Source organism: Thunnus maccoyii, chromosome 18 (assembly GCF_910596095.1).
Source record: "Thunnus maccoyii chromosome 18, fThuMac1.1, whole genome shotgun sequence".
NCBI classification, from domain to species: Eukaryota; Metazoa; Chordata; class Actinopteri; order Scombriformes; family Scombridae; genus Thunnus; species Thunnus maccoyii.
The window spans coordinates 3,835,517-3,862,796 of NC_056550.1; the positions used below are offsets into that span (position 1 = coordinate 3,835,517).

At 42.2% G+C, this 27,280-nt stretch overlaps 1 protein-coding gene across 3 annotated transcripts; it reads left to right on the forward strand.

The window, feature by feature from the left end:
* On the forward strand, positions 1–26,151 carry carm1 (coactivator-associated arginine methyltransferase 1). 3 transcript variants are annotated; one of them, XM_042391776.1, is made up of 16 exons: positions 1–635; positions 8,738–8,863; positions 9,827–9,933; positions 11,739–11,843; positions 12,910–13,020; positions 13,157–13,334; positions 13,520–13,610; positions 15,679–15,760; positions 16,053–16,138; positions 16,249–16,338; positions 16,480–16,617; positions 19,384–19,473; positions 19,587–19,699; positions 20,834–21,019; positions 22,383–22,451; positions 22,568–26,151. In XM_042391776.1, the coding sequence occupies exons 1-16, from the start codon at positions 494–496 to the stop codon at positions 22,705–22,707; spliced, it is 1,854 nt and encodes a 617-aa protein (XP_042247710.1). In that variant the 5' UTR covers positions 1–493; the 3' UTR covers positions 22,708–26,151. The 3 variants fall into 3 exon arrangements, with proteins under 3 accessions (XP_042247710.1, XP_042247712.1, XP_042247711.1); XM_042391778.1 differs by having other exon boundaries at positions 20,834–20,911; XM_042391777.1 differs by having other exon boundaries at positions 8,741–8,863.
* The last annotated feature ends 1,129 nt before the right edge of the window (positions 26,152–27,280 follow it).

The window sequence follows — 27,280 nt, forward strand, 5'->3', positions numbered from 1 at the left end:
CTTTGATACTGCTGCTGCATTGTGTTGCTCTAAGCCGTTTGTTTTATTGTTACTGTGATATTGCTTCATCAAAAAAAGTCCACTAGTTCACAAAATTCATAAAAAGAAGAGAGGGAAAGAAGAATTATAGAAGAAGAATTATAATTTAATTGAATACGTTTTTATGAGATGGGATTCACTCTGAAAGTTAATCCACCCCTCTGTTGTAAGTCTGAAATTTCAGATGGTAAATTAACTAAAACTGGTTGCCAGAATATTAAGAAATACGTGTCATTCCCCTTTAAAGTAGCAGAAAGGTTTTCCATTGGCAAGATCTTATATAATTCTCTGTTCCAGCTCTTGTGTTGATCCACTGCCCGCTGTGAACCGCCTAGGTGTCGCTGTTGGAGCGGCTTATCGTGTTGGTGCCCAGCTTCGCCTCCAGCAGAGAGCAGTGCGCGGTCGGTTGGATGTGAGCGCCACCGACCGACCTGTCTCTACTTCCAGATTGAAGATGGCGGTCTCGGTGTTCCCCGGCGTGCGGCTCCTGTCCATCGGAGACGCGAACGGAGACATACAGCGACACTCAGAGCAGCAGCCGCTGCGGTTAGAAGTGAAAACCTCACAAGATGCTGCCCTCATCAATCTCTCCAATGGTGAGTTGACCTTTTCCCCGCAGCGGCTCTTCGGATGTTCGGCCTGTCTTAACTGCCGATGCTAATGCTAATGCAGCTAATCCGGCTGTAGGGAGCGTTAGCTACCAAGAAGCTAGCCCGTCTTGAGACCACGTCGCGTCCCCCTGCTCATCACGAGGGAGCCCTTAAAACTCAAAAAATATCGTCGTCCGATGCTCGAGGCTGATTAACTTCAGCTTTTTAGCTTCCACATAAGTACACTCGTCTGAAAATATAGCGCCACACACACAACGTATCTTAGTTAGTGACTCCAGCCAGTAGAGTAGCTAAGTAACGTGTAGTTTAATGCTAGTTAAACAATGCCACTAGCCTGCTTCAGCAGCAGCGGTGCACCCGGTCACATCGCACCTATTTTTTCCCTTTCAGTTACATTTATTTAGTCCCATGAACATGTCCAGTGGTTTTGTAAACTAACATATCCCGTTTTGTCCCCCGAGAGTAATGTTTTTTGACTGTATAGCTCGAGAATTAGCCTCTCCGGGTTGTTTTGGAGCAGCAGAGGGCATCACTCCCGACCCGCCGCTCTGCGCTGCGGTCCAGCCGGCAGATGCAGCCCTATATTTCACCAACACATCTTTCCGTGATAAGAGCGGTAAACACTTCAACTTTTGAAGCTTTTACTTTTTTGGGGAAAAGCTGTTTTGGCGCTTTGGGTGGTGCAGCGAGACCGGGCCCTCATTACTTATGCATTCATCTTTGTTCTCATTGGGACAATACCCGGGTCCTCCGCCGCCTCCTTCCCTCCTGCGTTCAGGCGGCATCAGCCGCTCCGCTCCTCACCAGCTTTTCTTATTCAATGGGATGTCCCGCTGAAAAGAAACAGCCGCTCTGCTGGCCTCCTCTACTCTGATGCTGAAGTTAGAGAAAAGCATGGCACTGAGATAATCGCCACACACATCTCTATAGCATATATAAAAAGAAATTTAATTGATCCCTGTGGAAAAGTAGGTCCCTCGAAAAGCAAAAGTAATATCATTCGAAAAGTAAAAATCTCCATGCTGAAGATGAGCATGCAAATACAGTGTTAATAGCTACTAAAAGTTTCATATTTGTAGCATAATGTAATTTTTTGGCAGCAAATACATTAGAAATGTTCTAAAAGACTTCAAAGTGTGTATGTCTTGGAATTAAGCATTATAATTGTTGACTGGTATGCCACTGAAAAGTATATTTATGAAAATGAACTGCCTTTTAGGCCAGTGATTTTTTTTTCTCTTTTGTATTTGAGTTCAAAATGTCGATTGTTAAATTGTGGAAATGAACAATATTTAAATCAAAATCTCCTGTGTGGTAAATATAACCTAATTAAGTTATCCAGTTATTCAAGTTTGCATTTTTACAGCTTCAGCTGTAACAGAGTCTTTACTTGGAAGCCATCTGGTATATCAGCTTATTATTTGCATTAAGAGTAGAGGTGACTTGTGTTCATGCATTGTCCTGTACTTCTGTGCTTTCTCACTTGATCATCTGTTGTAAAAGGAGCAGAAATTTGATCAGCTTTTGATGGTCAGTGACCATTTTTGTCAGGTAGAGGGTTTCCCAAGCTCAAGCTGTTGCCGTCAACTCACCTATGTCTGCCTGGTTGATTTAAAAAAAAAAAAAAAAAAAAAGCTAATAAATTTATTCTATGGTAAAGTCATATTTTCAGGGAGGAGGAGGTCTGAATGTTGACTGAACGTGATGTGATTGGTGCAGGCTATTTTGTTTAGTTTAACCAACTTTGCTCCACAAAGGCTTCCCTCTGCACTGTGAAAGAAGTTAACATTATGGACATTCTGCTTTTAAAACATCAAATCTCCTCATAAGACTTAATTATTAATACGTTTCTGTCATTTTGTAGTCTGACTGAGCCTATCCAGAGCTGCCATGCGTGTACTGAGACTCACAGTGAGCTCTCTAAACACACTGATACCACAGCTCCTGCTTCTCATACTCTATTATGTTGAGATCTGCATTTCTTTCATGACATCACCAGTCTAAAGCTGTTTATTCTGACTGATGTTAAGCTGTCAGCAGCATGCTGGCATGTAGTCATGTTGCTGCATCCTGTCCAATCATATACATGTGTATCCATGATGTAGAGCACCAGAACCAATCATCACATCTGTCTGCCCCTTTGACAGCTGAGCTGAGCTGTGACTGTGGCAGTGTGGTTGAGGCAGCAGGAAAATAAAAGCAGTGAGGAAACAGCTTAGTGAGAAATAAGAAAAGTTGATCCTGTTCAAAGATGACAGCTTCACTGACTCATTTAGTCAAGGTTCAACATATCAGGACAGAAGGCTCATTTCTCTGTGAATTGCAGAAGTAAAGAGAGGAAGAGAGAAATGTCAGCAGGGTGATTTTACACATATAGGTCAGTTTAATTGTCACAGTTACTCCTCAGCCTGTGAAAACAGTTGTATAATGTGTTCTGTAGCTCTGGAGGAGCTTTTGTTTAGGTTGACTAGGGACATTTTTGGGCAGTGGAAAGAACACTCAGGATCTCCTAAACCCGACTGACATGCCCTCTGTGGAGCAGGCAGAGTTGGACGACTCGGGGGAAGCCTCACTCATATCCCCGGCAGATGTCTCTGAGGTAGTCAAAAAGCTCCTTAGTGGCAAGGTGCCAGGTGTGGATGAGATTCGCCCTGAGATGCTGAAGGCTCTGGATATTACTGGGCTGTCATGGCTGGCACACCTCTTCAGTGTTGCATGAAGATGGGGGACAGTGCCTATGGGCTGGCAGACCAGGGTGGTGGTTCCCATTTTCAAAAAAGGGGGACCGGAGGGTGTGCTCCAACTATCGGGGGATCAAACTACTCAGCCTCCTGGGGAAAGCTCATGCCAGGGTGCTGGGGAGGAGGCTCCGGCTGATTGTCGAACCTTAGATTCAGGAGGAACAACACAGATTCTGTCCTGGCTGTGGAACAGTGGACCAGCTCTTCACCCTTGCAAAGGTACTTGAGAGGTCTCGACTGTGTCTCTCGGGGCACCTTGAGGGTGGTGCTGTGGGAGTATGGGGTACTGGGGCCATTGCTGCGAGTCATTTGGTCCTTATATAACCGCAGTGAGAGCTGTGTTTGCATTCTTGGCAGTAAGTCAGACTTGTTCTCAGTTGGTGTTGGGCTCTGCCAGGGTTGTCCCTTGTCACTGATTCTTTTTGTGATTTTGATGGACAGAATCCCAAGGTGCAGCGGGTGCCTGATTTGGGGACCTCAAGATTGCTTCTCTGCTTTTGCAGATGATGTGGTTCTGTTGGCTTCAATACACCATGACCTCCAGCAGGCACTGGGATGGTTTGCAGCTGAATGTGAAATGGCTGGGATGAGAATCAGCACCTCCAAATCTGAGGCCATGGTGCTCTGCCAGAATAATGTGGACTGCTCCCTGTGGGTTAGGAGTGAGTTACTGCCCCAAGTGAAGGAGTTCACGTATCTCGGGGTCTTGTTCGCAAGTTAGGTTAAGATGGACCATGAGGTTGACAGGCGGATGCGGTGCAGCATCAGCAGTTACACGGGCATTGTACCAGACTGTTGTGGTGAAGAAAGAGCTGAGCCAGAGGGCAAAGCTCTCAATTTACCAATAGGTCTACATCCCAACCCTCACCTATGGTCACGAGCCTTGGGTAGTGACTGAAAGAATGAGATCGCGGATACAAGTGGCCAAAATGAGTTTTCTCCGGACAGTCTGGGCTCAGCCTGAGTGATAGGGTGAGGAGCTTGGACATCCGGGAGGAGCTTGGAGTAAAGCCTGGAAGTGTTCCAGGCATGTCCAAGTGGAAGGAGACCTCGGAGCAGACCCAGAACACACTGGAGAGACTACATATCTCTTCTGGCCTGGGAACGCCTGGGGATCCCCTTTCTTGGGTCTGATGCCACCGTGACCCAGTCCCGGATTAGCGGCGGAAAACGGATGGATGGATGTTTGGTCTGAGAAAATTACTCTGATGATGTCACCAAGGTGTTCTGCCACCTCATTGCTACTGCATACTTGATGAGGACCAATACGTATATGGGGAACATAAACACACAAACATCACAATAAAAATCACCTGCCCGTAGTGGTGGATCATCGGTGTTGAGGTTATTGATGAGAACTGTAACTCACCAATGCCATTATTCTGTGGATCTGTTTTCTCACATTGTTAAGTGTCTTAAGTGGTTGAGAGGAGAACTGAAGAGTGTGGCTGGCTTTCTTCCCAGAAGATGCATCTCTCTAAATCTGAAGTGCTTCTCTTAATCCCTTAATAGATGCTGGATTAGCTCAGGCTGCTTTGTGAGTCTACACTAGTGGGCCTGCTGCACGACCACAATGTTTTTCCTGCCTGGGAAAGTCTTTGCATCAATATTACAGTTATTGTGTGTACTGTGAGGCTTCCTCAGGTGTGTTACACCTTAATCTCCCAGGTTCCCACTCAGTCATAATGAAGATATTACTTTGTTGTTAAAATGTAATTTTTGAGTTTAGAATCTCAAAAGATTATCACTACAGTAACAACATGTTTGTGCCAGTTGCACACACTCATCATCCATTATTGCAGTGTGAAAACCAGCTGCCACAGAGGGAAACATTCCATCGCACTAAACATAAAGACTGGTTACATTCTTTATATTCTTAAACCAACAAGGAATTTATAGGGTTTCCCCCAGAAAAGTTGTTAGGGCTGGTAGCAAGTATCTTTTAAAGGAGGCTGGCACGGGCTGGCGGCCTAGTGTCTTTTTTTTTTGACAGGTCCGGCACAGGCCAGAGACAGACTGCTGGCAACATTAAGATAGTTTCTGTGATAACAGAAGCATGGATGAAATTGCATTGAGAATTTAAAAAGAAATAACACAGATCACATAGGGCCCCACATTAAGTCAGTACTAAAAGCTGACTGGATGTTATGAAAATATGACTATGTAATGTGTTTGCACTCTACAAAAAAAATCCTGAGTGGCTTCTGATTCTTACAGCCTTGGAATGCTGGGCACATTTCAACAACACCAAAATAAATTAAAGTAAATAATATGGAAGTTTATACTATAGCTGGTTGAAAAGCTCTGAGACACCTTTACTGCTCCATGGAATAAATTACGGCTCATTCGTGTCACTACAATCAGCAAAATGTATCTACACAAAATTCAGGAACTCTGCTTTGCATGAAGGACTGCATCATTTATTTTTATTACAAAGTGTGGATCATAAAATACATGTACAGTTACATTCACAGTTTATACTGCCGCCCTGATAGCAGCCACACCGCCGCTCCTTCACTTTCTCTCTTCCACTCACTTACTCCGCTAGTTTAGCATTAGCCTGCACACTGCAGCTAAAATACTATAACAGTACAGGCCTGGTGAGTTGCCAGGCCAACAAGAACCCCCCCCCCAGGCCAAAAAATATTTTTTAAATGTCAAAAATAACGCCAAATATCCATTCATTCAGAAATCAATAGCGTTTGGGAGCCTTTTAGCAGTGCTGTTTCGAAACATGAGACAACGTCTGTCTAGCGTAAGGCATAGGGAAGGGTGTGAGTGAGTGGTTAAGCGAGAGAGCAAGCATCAGAAAAATGACGGTGAATGCGAGCGGAGCAGAGGAAAAGGTTAGCAGTAAGGCCGTATTCGGACCAAATCAGGCGGTGTGGTGTGGCGTTCAGCTGCAGGGTCCAGCAGAGGTGTTGGGGGGGGGGGGGGGGGGGGGGGGGGGGGGGGGGGGTGTGTTTATTTGTCCTCCAGAACATAACCGCTGTGAAACAATCAGAAAATAACATTTTATTGATCTGACTCACCGGCATTCTTGCTACTCGTCCTCCCTCTCTTCATTCACTCTCTAGCTCGCTCGACCACTGCTGCTCTCTCTCTCTCTCTCACTCTCTCTCGCTGGTGCTCTCTCTCTCTCTTTCTCTTGTTTTTTTTATATGAGCCGGAAAGCGGACATCAAAGCCTAACTTTACTCTTAATGTTAGTTGTCGTTAGTTAGTAAGTTGTCAATCTGACAGTAAATGTGCAGTACAGACTACAGTGTCCCGTGTCCGCGCCCCCCCTCCCCCACACACACACACACACTGGTAGAAACCCTGATTTATACACTAACCAATACTATTTGTGTGTGTGTTTGTATATCTTATTCCTCTGTGCTGTAGAAGTCCATTTTTGTCTAAAAACTAAATGGACAAAACTATTAAAAAAACACATCATTGAACCACACTGTTGCCCTGGGTGACATGTTCCTTCATTACCATGAACACACACACACTGTAGTTTATTTTTGACTCAATATACACCTACACTGTCCTGCTGCAGGAAACATTCACCAAAGTCAAATGTGTATTCATTCGCTACTGAAAATAGTCCCCAACAAATGCACCGTTCCCTCCTGTTTGAGTAATGTTTGATTAAAAACTACAGTGACCAGCTGCTTTTGAAAATTGCTTTTTTTAAAAATAAAACTACATATCTTTGAGCTGTGGGTAGACATAGAAATCTATGCAAATTGAAATTTGCATAAAGACAGAAAGAGACACTGATGTCATCAGCAGGTGTGGAATAATCTCACCTAGACTTTTACTGGACATTTAAAAAAATAAATATCTTGGTGTCTAACAGGTGTATATTGATTCCTGTTAATTTGCCATTTTCAAAGCTCTTAAAAAAACAAATTTCAGTATTTGTGGATATCCTGCGAGTGTGTGTGAGCAGCTGATGGAGAAGAAGAGGATGAGGCTGCATTGTATGCAACTCTCCCACACAGGAGCGGATTGTGTTGAATCTGACACTGAAATGTCAGGACAAACGTGTGAATAGCAGCAAGAAAAGTATTTGGCTGCCGTGCAAAATGCTGGTAACTGAAAAAATGAAGACCGAAATTAAAACCAAAAACGTCTATTTTCAAATCAGTTGTGGCTGTTCTCAGTGCTGTTGTCTTCAAACTCAGTCCCTTACTCATCTTCTTCAGTGGTCCGTATTGCCTAGATGGTAGAGCTGCTCGATTATGGCAAAAAAATCATAATCACATTTATTTTGGTCAATATTGAACATGATTATTGAACACGATTACTCATTGACTTTGGAAACATCATGGATTTATTAAACTTTTAAAAAAAGAACTTCTCTCTCTTCTTTCCTTCAACTTTAAATATAATTCAACTGCAAAACAAATACAAAAATAAAAATAAAAAATGAGATAAATAAATAAAAATAAATTATATCAAAATAAATAAGTTTTAGTGCACTTCCACAACCCACTGAAAACCACTAAACATATATTTAATACAAAAAATGATTAGAACAAAATAAACCAGATCATATTATTATAGTGGTTAAGATGCATGTTGTGTGGAAAGTGATCAATACTAAAATGATCATTCATCATGGTACTTTTGACAGAAATCATTGACTTGTATTATCATGCAGTGTGTTTACATGCAGGTTACAGTCGCTTTTCTCCAGAAAACTGATTTCTTAACTGTCATGTGAATGAGAAACTTGCTTTCTGTAATCAGAGAATGGGATTAGAGAAGATTGGTTTCCACAGGTAGATTTTACTCCACAGAGGACACTGATTTATCTGCCATGTATACGCATAACCAATCTAATTCTTTTCTAATCAGCTTTTACAAGTAAGCATGTGTACAGTAACAGACTGCAGACAGAGAGAGCACAGTGCTGAGTGGCTGGAGCGAAGCGTCCTCGTAGCTAAAATAATGGAATCGAAACTCTGACTGAAACTAAAACAAAGTGTCCTGTAGATGTCTAAATAAGTCCACTCCACTCTGTCTGTCTCTCACTGCGCTGTCCGGCTGCTCCGACACACCATGTGCTGGATTTATAACACAAGACAAAACCAGAGCATCACTGCGAAACAGCACATACAGCACAATGATTGTTTTATGTTGATTATCATGTTTTCATAATCATTGGAAGCCAAAATCGTAATTGAAAATAAAATTTGATCAACCGCCCAAACCTACTAGATGGTCAAATATTGCCATGTCTAGAAGACCATCATTGAATTTATCCGCCAAAGCAAAGTTTGAGCAGCATGTGGTTTTGGAAATTACGTCTCATGCCATCCTAACGCACATCCCTTCCCTTTCTTTTGAGGAGAGGAGGCGAGTGTGTTCAAGTGTTCAGTTTCCAGGGAGACGGAGTGCAGCCGTGTGGGGAAGCAGTCATTCATCATCACACTGGGCTGTAACAGCGTCCTGCTGCAGTTCTCCTCACCTGCAGGTACACACAAACACCCAAATACACTCTCTAAGACTGTTACATACTGTATGACAAGAACTCACACAACTCAATGTATGAACACTGCTTAATGTGCTGTTTTCTGTGTAACCGAATGTGCACTGGAACAATGAATGAATGATAATGTCTTATTGCTGCAGTGATAAGGCCTTTAGGTATATAAATGCATACATGTCTCCTCAGTGGCATTTAACATCACACTGGCTTTGCTTTCTTCCTGTTTATAACCTGTGAGCCGACATGCCAAAGTTTGTTATGTAAGCAGTGAGCTTGTCACTGCACTGCTAATGTCAGTTAGCAGGCTAGATAGCTAATTAGCTGCTCAGCTGAATCACTTTAAACAGCATGTTAACATACCTGCAAATGTCATTTTGTTCCTGTTAGATGCTGGTGTGGTTCTAACAGCACAGTGTCTGTGACATGCAGCTACAGTGCAACTTTGTTTACTTTGTCTTTAGTTCTTAGGGCTCAGCCCGCCAGCTGCTGTCAATCAAACAGACACCATCACAGCCCTCTAGCTGCAGGAAAAGGATTTCTGTTATTTCCCCCAAAGCTAGCTACCTAATTATGCTAATGTAAGCTTCATGAGTACAAGTTAACATAAACTCCAGACATTCAGCTGTTTGTTGAATGTTTGAAAAGAAAACTCTTTGGTCGCCGTCTCTGTTATGATCATCGTCCAACTGTATCGTCCTAAAATTGGGGGACTACAAATAAAAAAGCAACACACTGTTCACCTCAGATGAACCCCTTTATAAGCAAGCCAGCATGTTAACCTCAGTCATTGTTTCATTTCAAACCCACTGTGCTTGAGTACAGAACCAAACCAATGAAAAACATTGCAATGCTTTCTGACAGCACTGTGTGTATATATTATCTCTTGTGTAGTGAGCATGAAGTATGACTTGTAATTCTGATTATTTGTGTGTTTATGTTCTGCTTCAGACTTTCAGTCCTTTTATAACCTCCTGAAGAACTGTCGTGGGCATCTCGGTGAGCGCTCAGTCTTTAGTGACAGAACAGAGGAGTCCTCTGCTGTACAGTACTTCCAGGTGAGAGGAACACACACACACACACACACGCACACACACACACACACACACACACACACACACACACACACCTTCCTGGGTCTTCTCTTGTGGTCGTCAAAACAGGTTGGAGAAACCATAGAAGTATACACAGTAGACTTCAGGCTCTCACAAACATGAGAATGTTTTATTTAAGTTTTTTTTTTCATAAATAAATGACAGATTTGAATTAATTCAGTTTTCCAAAGCAGTTATTCCTTAATAATTACCACCTTACTTGTTCTTCGCTGACTATTAATAGTTCTACAACTTTTATCAGGAATGTTCAGTCAGAACAAAGCCTGTTTGTGCTGCTGTTTGAGTTATTTTTGTAATCCAGTTCCATGATCAACTAAGATGAAATATGATGTTTTTCATTGGCATAGCACATAGCTCTGCTCTGTAAACTACATGTCAGTGGGTATGCGGTGATCCTCTGTCTACACAGACACAGATTTTTTTGCATATAGCCAATCAGATAATTGAATTTTGAATCTGCATTTGCATAAAGCGGAAACGTCGCTGTGCTGTCGTTGGTTGTCGGTGATACTGCTGTCAGACAGCATCACACATAAGCTTTCAAGCTAATGTCTCTTTTTTTTTTTTTTTTTTTACACAAACACTTCCCTTAATTGCATCCATGGCTGAATCCAAATGTCCTCCCTCTGGACTCGTGGACTGAGCCCTTGTGGACTTGAGTCATACGTACTGTGATGTGTTTCACTGTCATCACAAGTCTTCAAGGGCGCTGGGCCACGAGTGGATAAAAAAATGTGCTTTCAGAGGGGACTTAATACCTCAGTGTTTCCATGGAGATAAATTGAAATTCCTGACCCTGTAACTCATTTCAAAGTGTTTTTCTGAATGTTCTGATATGTGCAGATTTGCGTCTTTACTCTCAACTGCTGGAAACTGCTAATATTATATTCACATTCAATCCTCAACTGAGGACCTTCACACAGTAGACGGACAAAAACCAACCTTTGCCCGTCTAGTTTAGCAGATTATCATGATTAAGCCTAAAGGCCTTTCATTCTGTGTGTACATTATACTTCACTACATCAATTCATTTATACAACAAAATGAAAAAAGCAAATGTCATCAAAAGTATGTATTTTACATAGTCTATTATGATAATTATTATTTTAAATAACTTTTATTATTTATAGTAATAATTAGTATCATTAGTTTTTTTTTACATTGTCACTTTATAGCCTATTGCTGCAGGATTATGGGTATTTTTCCAAGTGATGTCTGGTGAAATCTGCACCCCAAGTGGACTCTCTGGAGGTCTGTCCCCTTGTGGACTTGATGACTGGTAGATTTTGGACAGACCTCAGCACTTGCAGACTCCCCGGGAACGCGCCCACATAGTCCACAAGTCTGCAAGCGCAGTGAAGTCTGGACATTTGGTTTCAGCCCGTGTTTCCCTCTCCTGTGTCTTTTCCTTGCATCTTAGTCCCTCCCACTAAAGATATGAGGAGTGAAGAGTTTGTTGTGTTGGAGTACAGGAAACGTAGCTCAGTGTTATCTAAAAGATTTTCAAAGTCATGGCTGAATATTTGGCTGTATTCCTGCAACAACATTGTTTTGCAAAATGCACAACTGTGAGAAAAACATGCCGGCATCGATAAAAGAAATTGATAAGCTCTGAGGCATACGATTCTGATGGATCGGATTTGTCGATCACTTTGTCTTTTTGTATGTCCTTTCTAATCACTGAGTTGGCTTGTAAAAATGTAAAAAAAAATGCATCAAAGAATGTTTTTTTTTTCTTGTGTCTGCAGTTTTATGGCTACCTCTCCCAGCAACAGAACATGATGCAGGACTACGTTCGGACAGGGACCTACCAACGGGCGATCCTCCAGAACCACACCGACTTCAAGGACAAGGTAACTTCAAACATGCCAGTCTGAATGAAGAACATGGCAGCGTTGGGATTCATGAAGGGTTTTTGTATTCTTTGGGACACACAACTGCAGACACACCTGCACTTGATGCAGGACGCTGCTTCACCTCATGTCAGTGACGGCAACAGTTTTCAGCTGCTGTCATTTGAAATGTGGCGACCCACTGAAAGCAGCATTTCTTATGTGACGTGAGTGATTCACTTAACAAGACACTGTAGCCAACAGTGTGTGATACGCATCAAAACACCAACATGACATCTTGATGCACATTGGCTTTGCAGAAAAGCACCAATTTGATCACATTTGCTTCATGGAGTGACATGTCAGCCACTCTGCCCTGACTGTTACCTCTGTCTTCATGTTGTGTCTGATGTGTGTTATGTGATGTGATCAGTGGAGTCTCAGGTATAGCTGAGAGAAGTGGTCCAGGAAGTGTTGAGAAATGAGGCACATGGCTAACAAGCGACAAAAAGCACTTGAGATGTTGCTACAGGCCAGAAGACAAAGAAAATGATCAGTGGCTACAACAATGAATGTGTCATTTATTTATTTGATGAATCTTTAAGTCTATAAAATGTCAGATAATGGTGATCTATAATTTTGCAGAACTCAAGGATAACATGTTTTGTCAGTCTAAAACACAGATCGAGTTTGCAGTCTTTACTGTAGAGATGCATCATTTAATGATATGATAGATATTTGAAAATGCTTGAAACAAATGAGTTTCTTACAGTTACAGAAACTATTTCCAGGGATAAAAGTCTCTTTTATTTATTGTTTTTTTTATTTTCAGACACAACAAAATATAACCAGCATTAGCTGATGCTAATAAGCAGCTAAAATGAGCTGATAATTATTAAAAGACTTATTTTCTGGTGTGTTTTTATTATTGATTGATGGAAGGACTTATTTATTTGTTTCATTTCAGCAGATGGAAATGCTTTTAAATCATCTGTCCAAAGTTTGTGGAACGATTTCTCATTATTTGGATGGAAACTGTAGCTGTAATAGTTGCTGAGGGTGACATCATACTTCCTGTTTCCTCCAGGTGGTGCTGGATGTCGGTTGTGGCTCGGGGATCCTCTCTTTCTTTGCAGCCCAAGCTGGAGCCAGGAAGGTCTACGCTGTGGAGGCCAGCACCATGGCACAGCATGCCGAGGTCCACACACACACACGCACACACGCACACACACACAGACAGACAGATTACTGCTAATATCGCTGACCTACCTCTGATATGTTTTGAGTGACTTGGTTCATTTCCAGCCCTAGTAAAAGTGTGCTCCGCCTCGCAGGTGCTGGTGAACAGTAACCGTTTAGGGGAGCGCGTGGTCGTCATCCCGGGAAAGGTGGAGGAGGTGACGCTGCCCGAGCAGGTTGACATCATCATCTCAGAGCCCATGGGCTACATGCTGTTCAATGAGCGCATGCTGGAGAGCTACCTGCATGCCAAGAAGTTCCTCAAACCCAATGGTGAGAACGTTTGAGGTGCAGAATAGTGGAACAGAGCAAAATCTGTACGCATGAAAATGCTGAGTGGAGGACCGCTGTAGAGAAGCAGGAAGAACAGCTGCCATGTGTTCATGTTGCAAACTGTTTCAGTATGTATTGCTGGCAGTATGTTAGTTTTGCTAAGTGGCCTCTTCTGTGTGTTTCAGGTAAAATGTTCCCTACTATCGGTGACGTCCACCTGGCCCCCTTCACAGACGAGCAGCTCTACATGGAGCAGTTCACCAAGGCCAACTTCTGGTGAGGAGGGTGAGGGGATGGGATGGAGCTATGAAACTATGAAACAAGTTTCATAGCTTACAACAGCAGCATTATATGTGACCCCTTTCCACTGCAGGAACTGAACCTGTAATCCTGGGCTTCCTACAACCTGAACTCTTAAGGAGCTCGTGGGGTTTTAAGCTAGCTTCTTCATCAGGTTTCTACTGTATGTTACAAGCTGCGACGTTTTACAGGACCAACTGTATTATTCCATAGTTATAAGGAAGTAATTTGAAGTGCCGTTGGTTATGAGAGTGAAGTAAGCAGTTGTGTGACAGTGGAAGAGTTGCTGCTGATATCAGTTTGCTCCACCGCACACATTGTGGTGGTTCAGTTTCTATTATCTTGTTTCATCCTGGTGAATACAGGTGCAGTAGTAGCATAGTGGTTACTGTTGTGTTTGTCGTTCTTGTTGTGATGCACTCGCTTGACCAATCCCAATTGACAGCACAGCTTGTAACCCCTGCAGTGGACCACTGCAACCACTGAAACTGTATTTAGCATCAGCTCCCGAGCTGTGTCCTCATTTACTCCCTAGAACGTGCCAAAGTGGGTGAAGAGTAGTGGAAACACAAGAAGACGGGATAAAGGCACATCATGTTTCTGCAGTGAAACTGATCACTAGGCTCATAGATGTGCATGTTAGCAGCAATGTGGCCAGAAGGCGAATTTTATTGGCGCAGTAGGAACATCATTTTTGGAAAATGAAAAGAAAACAAGCTGAAAGACAACAGTCTGTGAAAACTGTTGTTGTAATGCAGAGAGTTTATCAGTCAGTATTTCAAGTCTTCCGTTTCACTTCCTCTTAACACCATCTTCACACACTTCAAGCTAATCTGTGCCGACACTGAGCTTAGCAGGGACACAGTGTGATTATGAAACTGACTTGTGATGCAACATGTTCAGTGATTTTTTTTTTATTAAAAGTGAAAAAAGTGGGAGGCAGTTCTAGCTGATAGATTGAAGACAATCTGCAGAATCTGCCCAAAACGTTTCCAGTATGCACAATTGTAAACTATATTTTTGATTTGACTGAATTGTGTGATGAAGAGTACACAGGATGAGGAGCATTTAAAGGAGATGGACGTATTAACAGAAAAACTTAAAATAGCCCTTCATTTAATCCTGGTGAGTAGAGCTCACAGTGCGTGTTTAATCAGCTTCTTGTTGAGTTCATAATTTAGAGTGTATTTAAAAGAACAGTCCTCAAATTTGGTCTGTTTTAGTCTAATAGCACCTGAGGAGGGAGGATACATTTAATTTTAGACCTTGTTGACCGTCAGCTGCTGGGTTTAGACATTAGTGACACTGCTGAGTTGTGAATGTGTGATCTTACAGTCACTTCATGTTGACACAGCAAATAAAAAGCGAAGACAGAAGTTCTTCTGTTTTATTTCAAACTGGTTTAGTTTGTATGTCAGTCTTTGGTTGACTGACTGTTGAGAGAAGTCAGAGGTGGCCGGTATGCTGGATTACACTACAGTCATTTTCAGAGTCTTCATCAGCAACTGGTCGATCAGAGGCAGAGCAGCCGCGGTCCATTACATTTAAATTCTGACTTTTTAACAATTAATGCCCAAAAGAAGTCAGAACACGTATTAAAACATGAATAGACAGAAAGTGCAGTTAAAGTAATCACCAATCAACTGTCCTAAACTTTTAACTACCAGCCTGGTGTCCAGTGTGTTTTACATTCATGCTTTTGCAGTCCAACAAAGTTGCAATATACAGTGTTTGATAGTCCAGGGTGAACAAGGTGCAGAGTTTCTTATGTTCTTACTAAAAGTAGTAGTAGGTAGATGAATATTGTTAGAGTACCACAGTAATTATAGTATAATACATTCATACAGAACATTCTTAGTAGTCATGTCTGTAGTTTTTAGAAGTGCTGGGAAATCAAGTGAGTTACCTTCTTCTTGGAAAAGTTCTGCTGTTTTGTTTTGTGTTTGAGTCATGAACAACAAGTCACATTCATGGCAGAGTTTTCCTGATGGAGGAGGATGTTCTGAGGATCTGAATCTGACTTTTTTTTTTTTTGGCCCCTCAGGTACCAGCCCTCCTTCCATGGTGTAGACCTCTCTGCCCTACGGGGGGCAGCAGTGGACGAGTATTTCCGCCAGCCAATCGTGGTACGTTATCTACCATACACTCATATTTTACGCTTGTTAATGAAATGTCTGAACTTTACTTCTGGTGCACAAACAAGGTTTTGATTACTACACACAGTAGTCTGTTGACACTCTGGTTTGACCTCTGGATCAATCCAAGAGCAGTTGGAGGGTTCAGTATCTTGCTCTGGGACACGCTGACATGTGTGGCAGTAATCTGCTCTGATTGGTTGATGATGTTGAATTTGAGTCGTGTGAAACAGGTTTTGTTCTTCTTTGGTCTTGTGTGATGAGCTCATATCTCCCTCCACAGGACACATTTGATATCCGTATCCTGATGGCCAAGTCGGTCAAGTACACAGTCAACTTCCTGGAGGCCAAAGAAGATGATCTTTACAGGTGTGTGTGTGTGTGTGTGTGTGTTCAGTTGCTTGTGTGTGTTTGAGTGAGTATATTGAATGTATATTCATTATTAAGCCTCCTTTTCTGCCTTTTCTTTTGGCTTCCAGGATAGAGATTCCCTTTAAGTTCCACATGATGCACTCAGGCCTGGTGCACGGCCTGGCTTTCTGGTTTGATGTGGCGTTTATGGGATCAGTGTAAGTCTGCCAGTCACTGACTGAGACATAGAATACCTCCCATATTGTAAGCAACTGATGTAACCTGCTTATAAGCCTTTAATGAGTCCCGTGCGTTTGTCTTGCCCTCACTCCACCACCTCTCTGGTGACCTCCCTGCAGGATGACAGTATGGCTGTCCACAGCACCCACAGAGCCCCTCACCCACTGGTACCAGGTGCGCTGTCTGCTGCAGTCTCCCCTCTTCACCAAGGCTGGAGATACACTGTCCGGCACTGCAGTGCTGGTGGCCAACAAGAGGTATGTTTCTGAGCATATTTCTGTATAGCATGGTGCTCTGCTTTGTACTTATTTTCAGAGGTTCTTGCTAATCCAAAATATCGGCCCTGAAGTTGTAGGTCAAGAGAATTATCTGTTGTACAAAGGAATCAAATGAATGAAATCATAGAAAAAGAAAAAGACCAGAGCAGTTGTTTGGAAGCTCGTTTGTATCCATGATAACCAAACTGGAGAAAGTCATGGAAAAGTGATTTTACTAGTCACACAAGACTTTCAAATCATTCCTGCCACCACCCAACTTCACAAAGATATAAATAAAACCACAAACTGGCCTTGCATGTTTTATGTTGGAGGCAGAGCCTCCTTATTGTTCTGTCTTGGTTTCATTCCAAGAATCCAAATGTTTACATGTTTGTTCTCTGTGCCGTCTCTTCATTGTTTTGTAATTTGATGTAGACACCTCCATTACTGCTCCACTCTGCCGGGCTGTTTCTTGGCTGGGCACTGTAACTTTCTGGAGTTTTTGCTGGTTGCCTGGCAACCTCACAGTGACGATAAGACTGCAGGAATTTACAAGAAATAGTCCAGCACTTAATGCTCTGTAAAACCACAACGCTATTTTTACACTTTACACTATTAAACACATAAGATATAATGTGTTAATTAGTTTTACAGGTGCTGGCTAGTTGTTTCCCCTTGTTTCTAGTCTTTATGCTAAGCTAACTGGCTACTGGCTGTAGCTTCATATTTAGAGGACGGGCATGAGAGCAGTGTCAGTCTTCTCATCTAACTCAAAGAAAGCAAATAAGAACATCTCCCAAAATGTCGAACTATTCCTTTAAGGCCCCAAGGCACCTACTGTATCACCAAGGCTCTCGCATACATTAAAAAATAAAAAGTCATTTTTAGAGCAGAAGACCAGATGCAGATGACTTGTGAGATTAAAATGATGAAACCATTTTGACTCTAGGCCAAGCTGTTTCGAGATAATTTTGAAAATGTGAACTTGATTATTACAGCGCCACCTTGAGGTCAGTGAGTGTCATTATATGTGCCAGAGTAGTGGGTGGAATTTGCAACCAACCTGCCAATTTTGGTGACTTTTGGTCTGCACGAACACTTTTAGCAAAGAAAAAGGAATTGTCATGGGTCATAATAGGCGACCTTCGACTGAAAATGACCTCAATAAGCACTTGAAAACATAGCACATGCATGAATTGGTACATTGTTGGAAAGTAGGACTTGGCTACTTGTGGATCTTTGTATATCAGAAAAGGTGACATACTGACTGCACCACTGGAGACGTGGTTTCCGCACACCTTCTCAGAACTTGAGACAATGACATCATGTGCTAAACTGGGCTATTTTTTCACTGCATTGAAGTCAATGAGAGTGAGTAACTTGGATGAATGAAGTCTGTGTGACATGTGCAAACAAAACACAAAACCCTAACTCATCTGGCTGGTGGAGGCCTGGGAGGAGGAGGAGAAGAGAAAGAGGTTAACAAGGACGCCACCAAAATAGGCTGAAGCCTAAACTAAGCAGGCCCTGTCCAACCTCGCCCACCGGCTCCTGAGTCAGGAAGCAACCTCACAAGCAGGAGGCAGAGAGAGGGACGTTACATTAATTTAACTGTTGGATACAATTCTGAAAAAAAAATCATTCATCAACCTGCTTTTCTCGAGTACATAGTCAAATATTTTTGTGAAATTTGTTTAAAGATGAGATGAAATAGAAAATGTGCTTACAGTACTAATTACAGCACGAGTTGAATATAACGGCTGACTCACCGTTTGATGAATGAGGACTTGTGGAGATGTAGATGTTAATTGATTTTGCATATTATGAAAAAGATAGAATGATGGACTTCTGAGTTGACCGTAGGTTGCGGTGAGGCAAACTTTTGTCAAGTCATTGGATGTGCTGAAAAAATCTCATCTCTGTAGGAGATTCGGTTGATTTATTTGGATTTTTTTGAAGTTTAGAATGTGAAATGTTTAGAAATTTAGATTTGTTGCAATAAGCCATGCCCACTTTGATCAATCATCATCAAATTTTATGCATTGACGGAGTCGTGACCTAGATCATGTGCACCAAATTTTGTATGAATCCATGTAGCTGATTATGAGATATAACATTTTTGCATTTGTGATGCCCCCTTGTGGCAGAATATCTCAAGTCTGGTTACAATCGCTAAAGCCAATTTTGATTTATGCGCGTTTGTTAAATTGAACTTAAAGACACATGTCTAAAAATGTTTAATTTCAAAACGGATTGATGTATTGAAAATTCCTTGATAACTATAGATCATTGAAGTCCATAAATGATCCTGACAAAGCTTTGGGATGATTGGACTAATGATTTCTGGCAAATTGTCAAAAGCAGGATTTTGAGAAAATTGAGAAAGTTGCAAAATTGGACATTTTTAGAGCAGAAAACCATTGCGGCAAAGATGCAGATGAATTGAGAGATTGAATTTTGACTACAAGCCAAGCTATTCTCAAGATAATTGTGAAAATGTAAGCTTGATTGTTACAGCGACACTTTGAGGTCAATGAGTGTCATGTTAGGTGCCTGAGTAGTGGGTGGAATTTGCAACACACCTGACTTTTGGTCTTACAGTTTTTGCTGTACGAACACTTTAAGCAGAGAAAAATAAAGAAGGATGAGAACAAAAACAATAGGGCTGCAGCAGCGAGCTTCACTTCTTGGACCCCTAATAATAATGCAAAAATAAAACAAACACTAATAATATATTAATATTAACACTGATCCTCTCCCCAACAGACAGAGCTACGACATCAGTATTGTTGCCCAGGTGGACCAGACCGGATCAAAGTCCAGCAATCTCCTGGACTTGAAGAACCCCTTTTTCAGGTGAGTCTCTTTACCGCAGAGCTGCATCTGGAACGCGCCATTAAAGAGCTGAGGTGAGCTGGGAGCGCTGTCTGTCTCTCTAATGTCAAACGTGTGTGTGTATGTATTTGCAGGTACACAGGCACCACCCCCAACCCTCCTCCTGGCTCACACTACACCTCCCCATCTGAGAACATGTGGAACACGGGGGCAGCCTACAGCATGAGTCAGGGGATGGGTGTATCAGGTGAACACACACATAAACACTGGTAGATGAAACATCTCTGTGTGTTTAGAGTGACGCCTGTCTGAAAAAGCAGATTCAGTCATTCCTCTTGTCAGGGACATGATGGCAATTTGACACATAGATGTTTTTAACAATTTTTAATCACCAAACTTGGTATGTAGCCAGAGACCTTTAGAGAAATACATAGTGTAACCTTAACTGAAGGTGAGTGGAAAAGGCCTGTAGATGAATGTAAAAGTTTGAGCAAAAAGAGATTTCAGGAGACCGGCCCCGGACCAGTTCCCACCACACTGACCTGCTCAATATTCTGCTGGATCATAGACAGGGAGGTGCTGGTGGAGAATCATATACATATGTATATGTATAATACACACCTAGAGCCTCACTTACAATCATCTCATACACACCAAACGGGGCTTGAAAGGATTGTGAGGTAGTGAATTGAATTCAGATTTTATAATAATCACTGTCACACATTTCAATTCACTCCATATCAAAATATTATTATATATCCACTTTGTCAGCCTCTGGCATCAACACATTCCCAAATCCAAAGGAGAGGGGGCCATATGATGCCCTCACTCTGTCCGTGTCAGTTGTGGAGCTCAGCGCACCACAGCACTGTTGAAATCCCAATAAAGATACCAGGATGCATCAGGCTGCTGATGTATTCACCCTGAGTATCCTGACTCACTTTCTCATCAGCTGCATTATTAACTAACAGTTATAAAAATCAAAGTGTGCATCAGATAACCGTACAGTTGAACATTTTATGAACGCCCACAGCTGAAACAGCAGATCCAGCCTTTTGAATCTGGACAGATCATTACATGGTTGAATAATGGCTTTGAATAAAACATGATAGCTCTACTTCTCATAGTGAATCCATATACTGTTCACTTGCCAGTATATTGTGTTCCATCATCACAATTACAACAGACTTTTAATTTTTTTGCCCCTCCTATTTCCTCCCAGTGGGTAACACCTCCCTCCTTGTCACTAACACTGCTGCAGCTGCAGAGCAGCATGTTGCTACTTTAATGACTTGTGGTGTCAGCAGGCTCCACGTCGAGAAAGGGCGAATATGATGAGATTCATCATGTTTTTGCTTTGTCTCTTGTCTCTCGTCTCCAGGGATGCCTGCAGCTTATGACCTCAGCACAGTCATCGGCAGCGGCACGTCAGTGTCTCACAACAACCTCATCCCCCTGGGTACGAATCACACTCCACCTGGCCCCTCAACATCTTGTGGAACTTGGTCTAGTGGGGAACAAATAGGAGAGCAACAGAGGAAATCTGCAGTGCAGCATGAAGTACCAGGCATGCATGAGAACAATTAATTTTTGTTTTAAATGAGCACTGCAGCACTGTATGATAGGGGTGCGAATCACAGATGAACTCACGATACGATACCATCACTGTTATTCTTCCCACCATAATGATACATCACAACAAAGACGATTCTGCAATACACAATATATCACGAAGAAATAATCTACAATATATCACCATATCTGTAACTGAACAAGAAAGAAAAACATATCAATAGTACATCAGTTTCACAGAAAAGAAATGCCACCAAGTATCAGAACACTAAGCTAGCTAACACTAGCTAACTGTAGCTTCAGTTTGTGCCTCTCATAGAGCTGCTGGCAGCACTATTTTCTGCTAATAACCCAACATTCCTTTTCTATAGCAGTAAACACAACACATGACCTGCTGATAACTAACTGTGAAATATTCAGAGCTTTACAAGATATTCAGGGCTGACGATGGTAACATGATAAACCGCAGGGTACTGACACTACCCCACAGACACACACGCACACCGGAGAGCCTCTCACTGAGCCTCTAGCTGAGCTACAACACAGGTACCACCCAAACTTAACAAAAGGCCATGAATGAGCTCCTAGTGACAGTCAAAGCTCCAGCAGACTCTGTGTTTCCAGTGCGGACACGGAGAGTCTGACAGAAGCTGTTATTGACTGGCTAGTATGCTTGCATTTCTTTTTTTGCTGTCACCTACAAATAGCTCTGATACAGCTGTGGGGGAGTAAAAACAGGAAACAGTGAGGTTGATATCAATGAGAAAAAACAAACAGTAATGCTGGGCAACATACATGCATCTTTTTCTGTAAATCCCTCGTGTGTGAAGTCAATTTGAATTCAGCGTGGAAATCCAGACTCTGCCACTAACAACGAGCACTACAATACAGAGAGCCAATTACAGGATGTAATTAGATTGATTGGCTGTTGATGAATAAATACTGACCTAAATATACATAAAATAGACTGTAAAGTGGTGGTCCTCCATGTTAAAATCAAAGCATCAGAGGTCAAGATATCCTGACTTCCACTCAAGTTTATTTATAGAGCACATTTAAAAACACCAAAGTGCTGTACAAATTACAGTGAAAGGCACATAGTAGGGAAGCCACACATTTTTAGTTCCCAGTATGAGTCAAACTCCTAAAACTGTGGATCCTACATTTCCCATAATGCAACTCAGTAATATAACAAGGAACCATGTGGACCTGTGAAGACCTCTAGAGTGAGGGGCTCTCATGGCATCTGTGTTTTGTAGCTACATGATTCTAAACAGGGAGCAAAGGGCCTAAAAAAAATTATCCATTGTAGTGATGCACATGTGCTTGACTGTGCTTTCTTTTCTGATTGGTCACAGTGAACACAGGGATTGTGAACCACACCCATTCCAGGATGGGCTCCATCATGAGCACAGGAATTGTCCAGGGTATGTCACTTTCTAAAAACACCACAGTACAGAAACGTACACACATTGTTAAGAGAACTTCATCATGTAAGCATCTTCAGTGGGAATGTTGAATGTTGCTTCATTCTTTCTTTCAGGAGCCACTACGGGCCAATCAGGCCCCAGCAGCAGCGGTACTTACTATCCCGTCACCAACCAGTTCACCATGGGGGGTGCTGCCATCTCCATGGCCTCACCTATGGTCATCCCCAGCAACACCATGCATTACGGCAGTTAAGACGAAGACCTTGCAAAGACCTCTTTGACCTCCCCACCCCTGCATGACAAGACATCCCCAACCCCTCCCAGTGGAGCCCCTCAACCCTGACTGACCCACCAACCGCAGCCAAAACCAGTATACCAAAACCAGTGCTGTCCCAGCACTTCCTCCCCTTGTTCGTCACCCTCATTTTACTGTGTTCAGTCCATCACTATATGAACGGTTGAACACTCTCGTATCCGTCCAGACTCTTGTCTTGCTAACAGCAGAAACCACCACCTCCTCCTTTACCCCTCCTTGGATTCATTGGGACTGTAACACGTTCACAGCTGAGATGCACAGCCGTTGTTTGTCCCCTTTCCTGGGTTCCCACCCTCTTCCCTCACCTCCCACTCCCCTTCTTTCTCAGTTTTTTTTTTCCAATGTGTCATAACCCACATTTCCTCAAACCCTTCCTACCCCTAAGAATCAACTTGTTGCCAGATACCAGCATCAGTCTCTTCCTAAAGTTCTCCGCCAGACCTACACTGAAGCTTCTCATTAGTGCAGTAGGACACTATTATCATCATCAACACTCATCTCTGGGCTGCCATCTTGGCTTTTCATATCTGATCGAATCTTCAAGAGACTGACTCATGCCAGACAAAAGTTCCTTTGAAAAAAACCCCACATTTTTCCCGCTTACCTCTAGTCAGTGTTCTCATGCAGTTAGTTTCAGTTTTATGCAAAGGCAGATATATCAGTAAACTGAAACCATCTACATGGCTAGATACCCTTAAGAGTAAATGATAGATTTTTGTGATTTGGATAAACTGACCCTCTAAGTTCTGCTTATTACGCAATGTGTGGTTATCGGTGTTGTGTTTATATTCTCAATCCTACTTAAAAGCAGTAGTCTTGATGCATTCCACCAATGTTCATTTAAACATCAAGTTTTGGGAGTATGGCACGGTGGTTACCTTCCATTCTGAGTGATGAGATAAAGCAGCACCATAATCATCTGTTTCTGCTGTAGATAGTGGGTTCCAGTCCTTTTTGCTAAAAATTAAGCAAACACTACATTAACTGGAATTGGGCTCCATGCTAGCATGTTGGCATACAATACATTAAGTGGCAATTAGCAATAGCCTGTAATGTAAATGAACAGCTCTGATATTCTGTATTTTTAAAGCTGCATGAATTGATATTTCTTCACCACATGTTAGCAAACTGTTGCTTATTTACACATCTAGCACACACGGAGTAACATCAGCATTCATTTGACTTCATATTTCTGACTACCAGACAGATGTAAGTCAAATATTCACTCTTGTCAGAGCTGTCACTGAAACAGCTGCTGCTGGAAATGAGGTTGCCTGAACCAAAGCAGTCAATTTGTAGGCCAGAAAACCAAAACAACGAGCTGAAAGATGCTATGAAGCTCCGTAAAGCTGAGGGGAACTGCAGTCAAGAAATAATTAACTTCTCTTCTGTGGGTTTGTCACTATGAACGACCCCTGTCACATTCCACACAGTCATTTGATACATTTGAATATAAAATATGGCTTAGTGCAGCTTTAAATATGCTTGCACATCTTACCCAGACTTGTGATGTTGTTAGCCTAGCTTAGCTCAAAGTCTGGAAGCAGGGAGTAACTGCTACCCTTTCTCTATTAAAAAGGGAACATATGCTCCTCCAAAATGCTCCTAAGCTCCTGTCTTGGGTTAAGTTTACATCATGTTCATGTAATATTTAGAAATAAACTTTTTAGAGCAGTTAAGTCAGACAAATTCCTCGACCCACCTACAGCTGGGTGCAGTGTCTGCATGCAGCATCTCAAAAGTCCTGTCCTCATAGTGGGGTTGCCAGGTTTGAGCACCGTCCAAAGTGAACAAAAAGCCAGGTGACACTTTATATTTGCACAGGTAAAACAAGTTCTACAACAAATGATTAAAGGGAGCTGTTAGAAGGTGTATTTTGTCTGATTTTTGATATAGCTAGGCTAACTAGCATGAAGTGCTGGTCAGTTTATAGCTGCTGCAGGTTATCGTATTCTTATTTTTGAGGCAGGCCTCAGCTTCAAACGAACTTGTTTGTACAACATGTCGTCTGATTACATCTAAAGGGAAATGTGTATATATACCTGTTCTGAATGGCCACACCTGAAGGTGGAGCATAAAGCCTGCCATCGTAGCCTCTTCTGGCTGCGTCCCGCTGATTCCTGATATCTCTCCAAGATTTTTTTTTTTTTTTTAAATGTCTGTTGCTTGAGAGAGAAGTTTAAAGCTTCGGCACAATCTGCAAATTGCTGTGTAAAGTTGGCATGCCTGTCGGATTTTATGTCTGAAATTTAAAAAAAACTGTCTGACGCAGCTGTTGTTAGGCGATCTGACAAGCACTTCGTTTGAAGCACACTGAGGCCTTTAGGCAAACCCTAGAGACACCAGTCTGTTAGGGAGCTTTGGATGATTTTGGTGTGTTTGTTACCCAACATGGAAGGTGACCAGTGGGACAGTCTGCCAAAAAATAATTGGTGTCCTTTTTTTTTTTTCTAGCTAGAACATTTTAGTCCTTTCACAGTTGTAAACCTGCTGCTGCCTGTTCTCTTCACCCAATACCCAGCTTTGATCTGAGAGGACATTGCAGCAGCACCCAAGCTGATCAGCCAGTCATTTGTGAAGCCAGATTGCTCCGGCACAGTCAGAGGAGGAAGATTTGGAGAACGAACCAGTAAGGACCAATGACCCAGGCGGCAGCCAGCTGGCCGCCAGAATGAGAAAAGCTGTGCTGGATTGGCATCGTCCTAGTTTACATCCTTGCTTTCCTCCCTCGCTTCTCCTCCCAACCTCCTTTGAGACTATGAGACTGTCGCAAAAAGACTTCAAGGTCGAGGCGTGGGAGACAGGGCCAGTCCATCCCTCCTCGCCGTTCAATATGTATGACCTCCAACATATCATGCCCCCAACACACCCGACACCCTCATCCCTGTGTATGAGTTAAGGAGAGAAAGACTGACACATGTATGCATTGCTTCCAGTGTCACAACTATTGGACTTGGTTCATTTGGAATTTATGGGTTAGCAAGTTTTAAGAGAGCTGCGAAAAAAAATGTCTTTGTAGGATTAACCTTTTTTGTCTTTATTTTGTCTTTTTTCTTTCACAAAAAAACAACAAACAATTAAAAAAAGAGAGCAAATTAAATGTGGTGGAGATGTTCCAAAAACCATCCTGGAATCAGGTGTTGTAGTACTTTTAATTTGTTCCCTATAGTTTGTTAAATAGACTGTGGACACACCAGATGTTTACCATGTGGTAGCTAGCCTATAGCGATCTTGTCCCTTTTTGTCATGAAATCATTGCTCTGTGTAGTCAATAGTGGCATCCACTTTTATCATGGAAAAGTGTATGACGAAGACTGTGTGTCATGTTCTGTCATTTCTGTGTGTTGACCTACCAGTAATAACACCTTTCTCACTGTCTGACATTGACTCTTCTGCTCCAGACACAGCTAGAGAAAGCCTCCGTCCTGAATACTGTGGTGAGCATTTTCTCAGTCCAGAACTGAGACGCTTCTGCAATAGATGCAATTCTTGAGTCCTAAATTCACTCACTCTTAGTGAATGTTAGTGTATGCCCTTATGTTGCACACTAAGCACTGTGATCAGTCGAGTCATGTCTATAAGTTGCTGAGGGCTTCAACTCAGCATCTTTTGATATGTCAAAGCCAGCAGCTCTAGCTCTTTACATTATAAGCCATCAACAATGCAGTAACAAGTGGCAACTGCTACTAGTCAAGTAAAATAGATAGAGGTAGTAACAGAATTAGAATGATTGGTAATACTGTGTAATTCAGGTTCTTGGGCAATGTGAGATTTCACCCAAAAAACTGGGACACAATTGTCCCTTTTTCACTACAGAAAAGATAATGTGTAGCCATTGTCACGGGTTCTGCTATTGTTTCCATTTGCGTTGGGGATGGGTTCCTGGAACTAAATTTGGGCACTGCTCTGCAAGTGATACTAAATGTAAGTTCCAGGTACCTTCAGAGGTTGCCAGCAGTGCTGTGGATCGTGATTGGTAAGCAGATGTGTTGCCACATAACAAGGGCAATTACAACAACAGTAACCGCAAAGACAACCAACATTTGAAAAAAATTAAAGAACAATGAGGTGTGCTTGATGAACAAAGATGTCCAGGCACTCGTTGGTATTTGGGGAGAGGCCTTTCAGAGGGAACTGTTAACTGTTAACAAGGCTAAGACTCTACAGCCATGCTAGTGGCTCTGTAACGCTGCTCTGTGCTAATGTGTGGAACATTTTCCATTGTCACTAGAGTTTGGCATGTTAACATACTAACATTTGCTAATTAACACTAAACGCAAAGTACAACTGAGACTGATGGGGATGTCATACATTTAGCAGGTATTCAGACATGAACCAAAGTATTGGACATATTTTATTTTTCTCGGAATTATTCAGAGTAATCCTGAGGGTAACATGAATGTCTGTACAAAATGTACAGGCAATCCATCCAATAGTTAAAAATTTCACTAAAAATGAATAATGTCAACCTTATGGTGGTGCTAGTGAAAAAGTCACCAGGATAGATCCT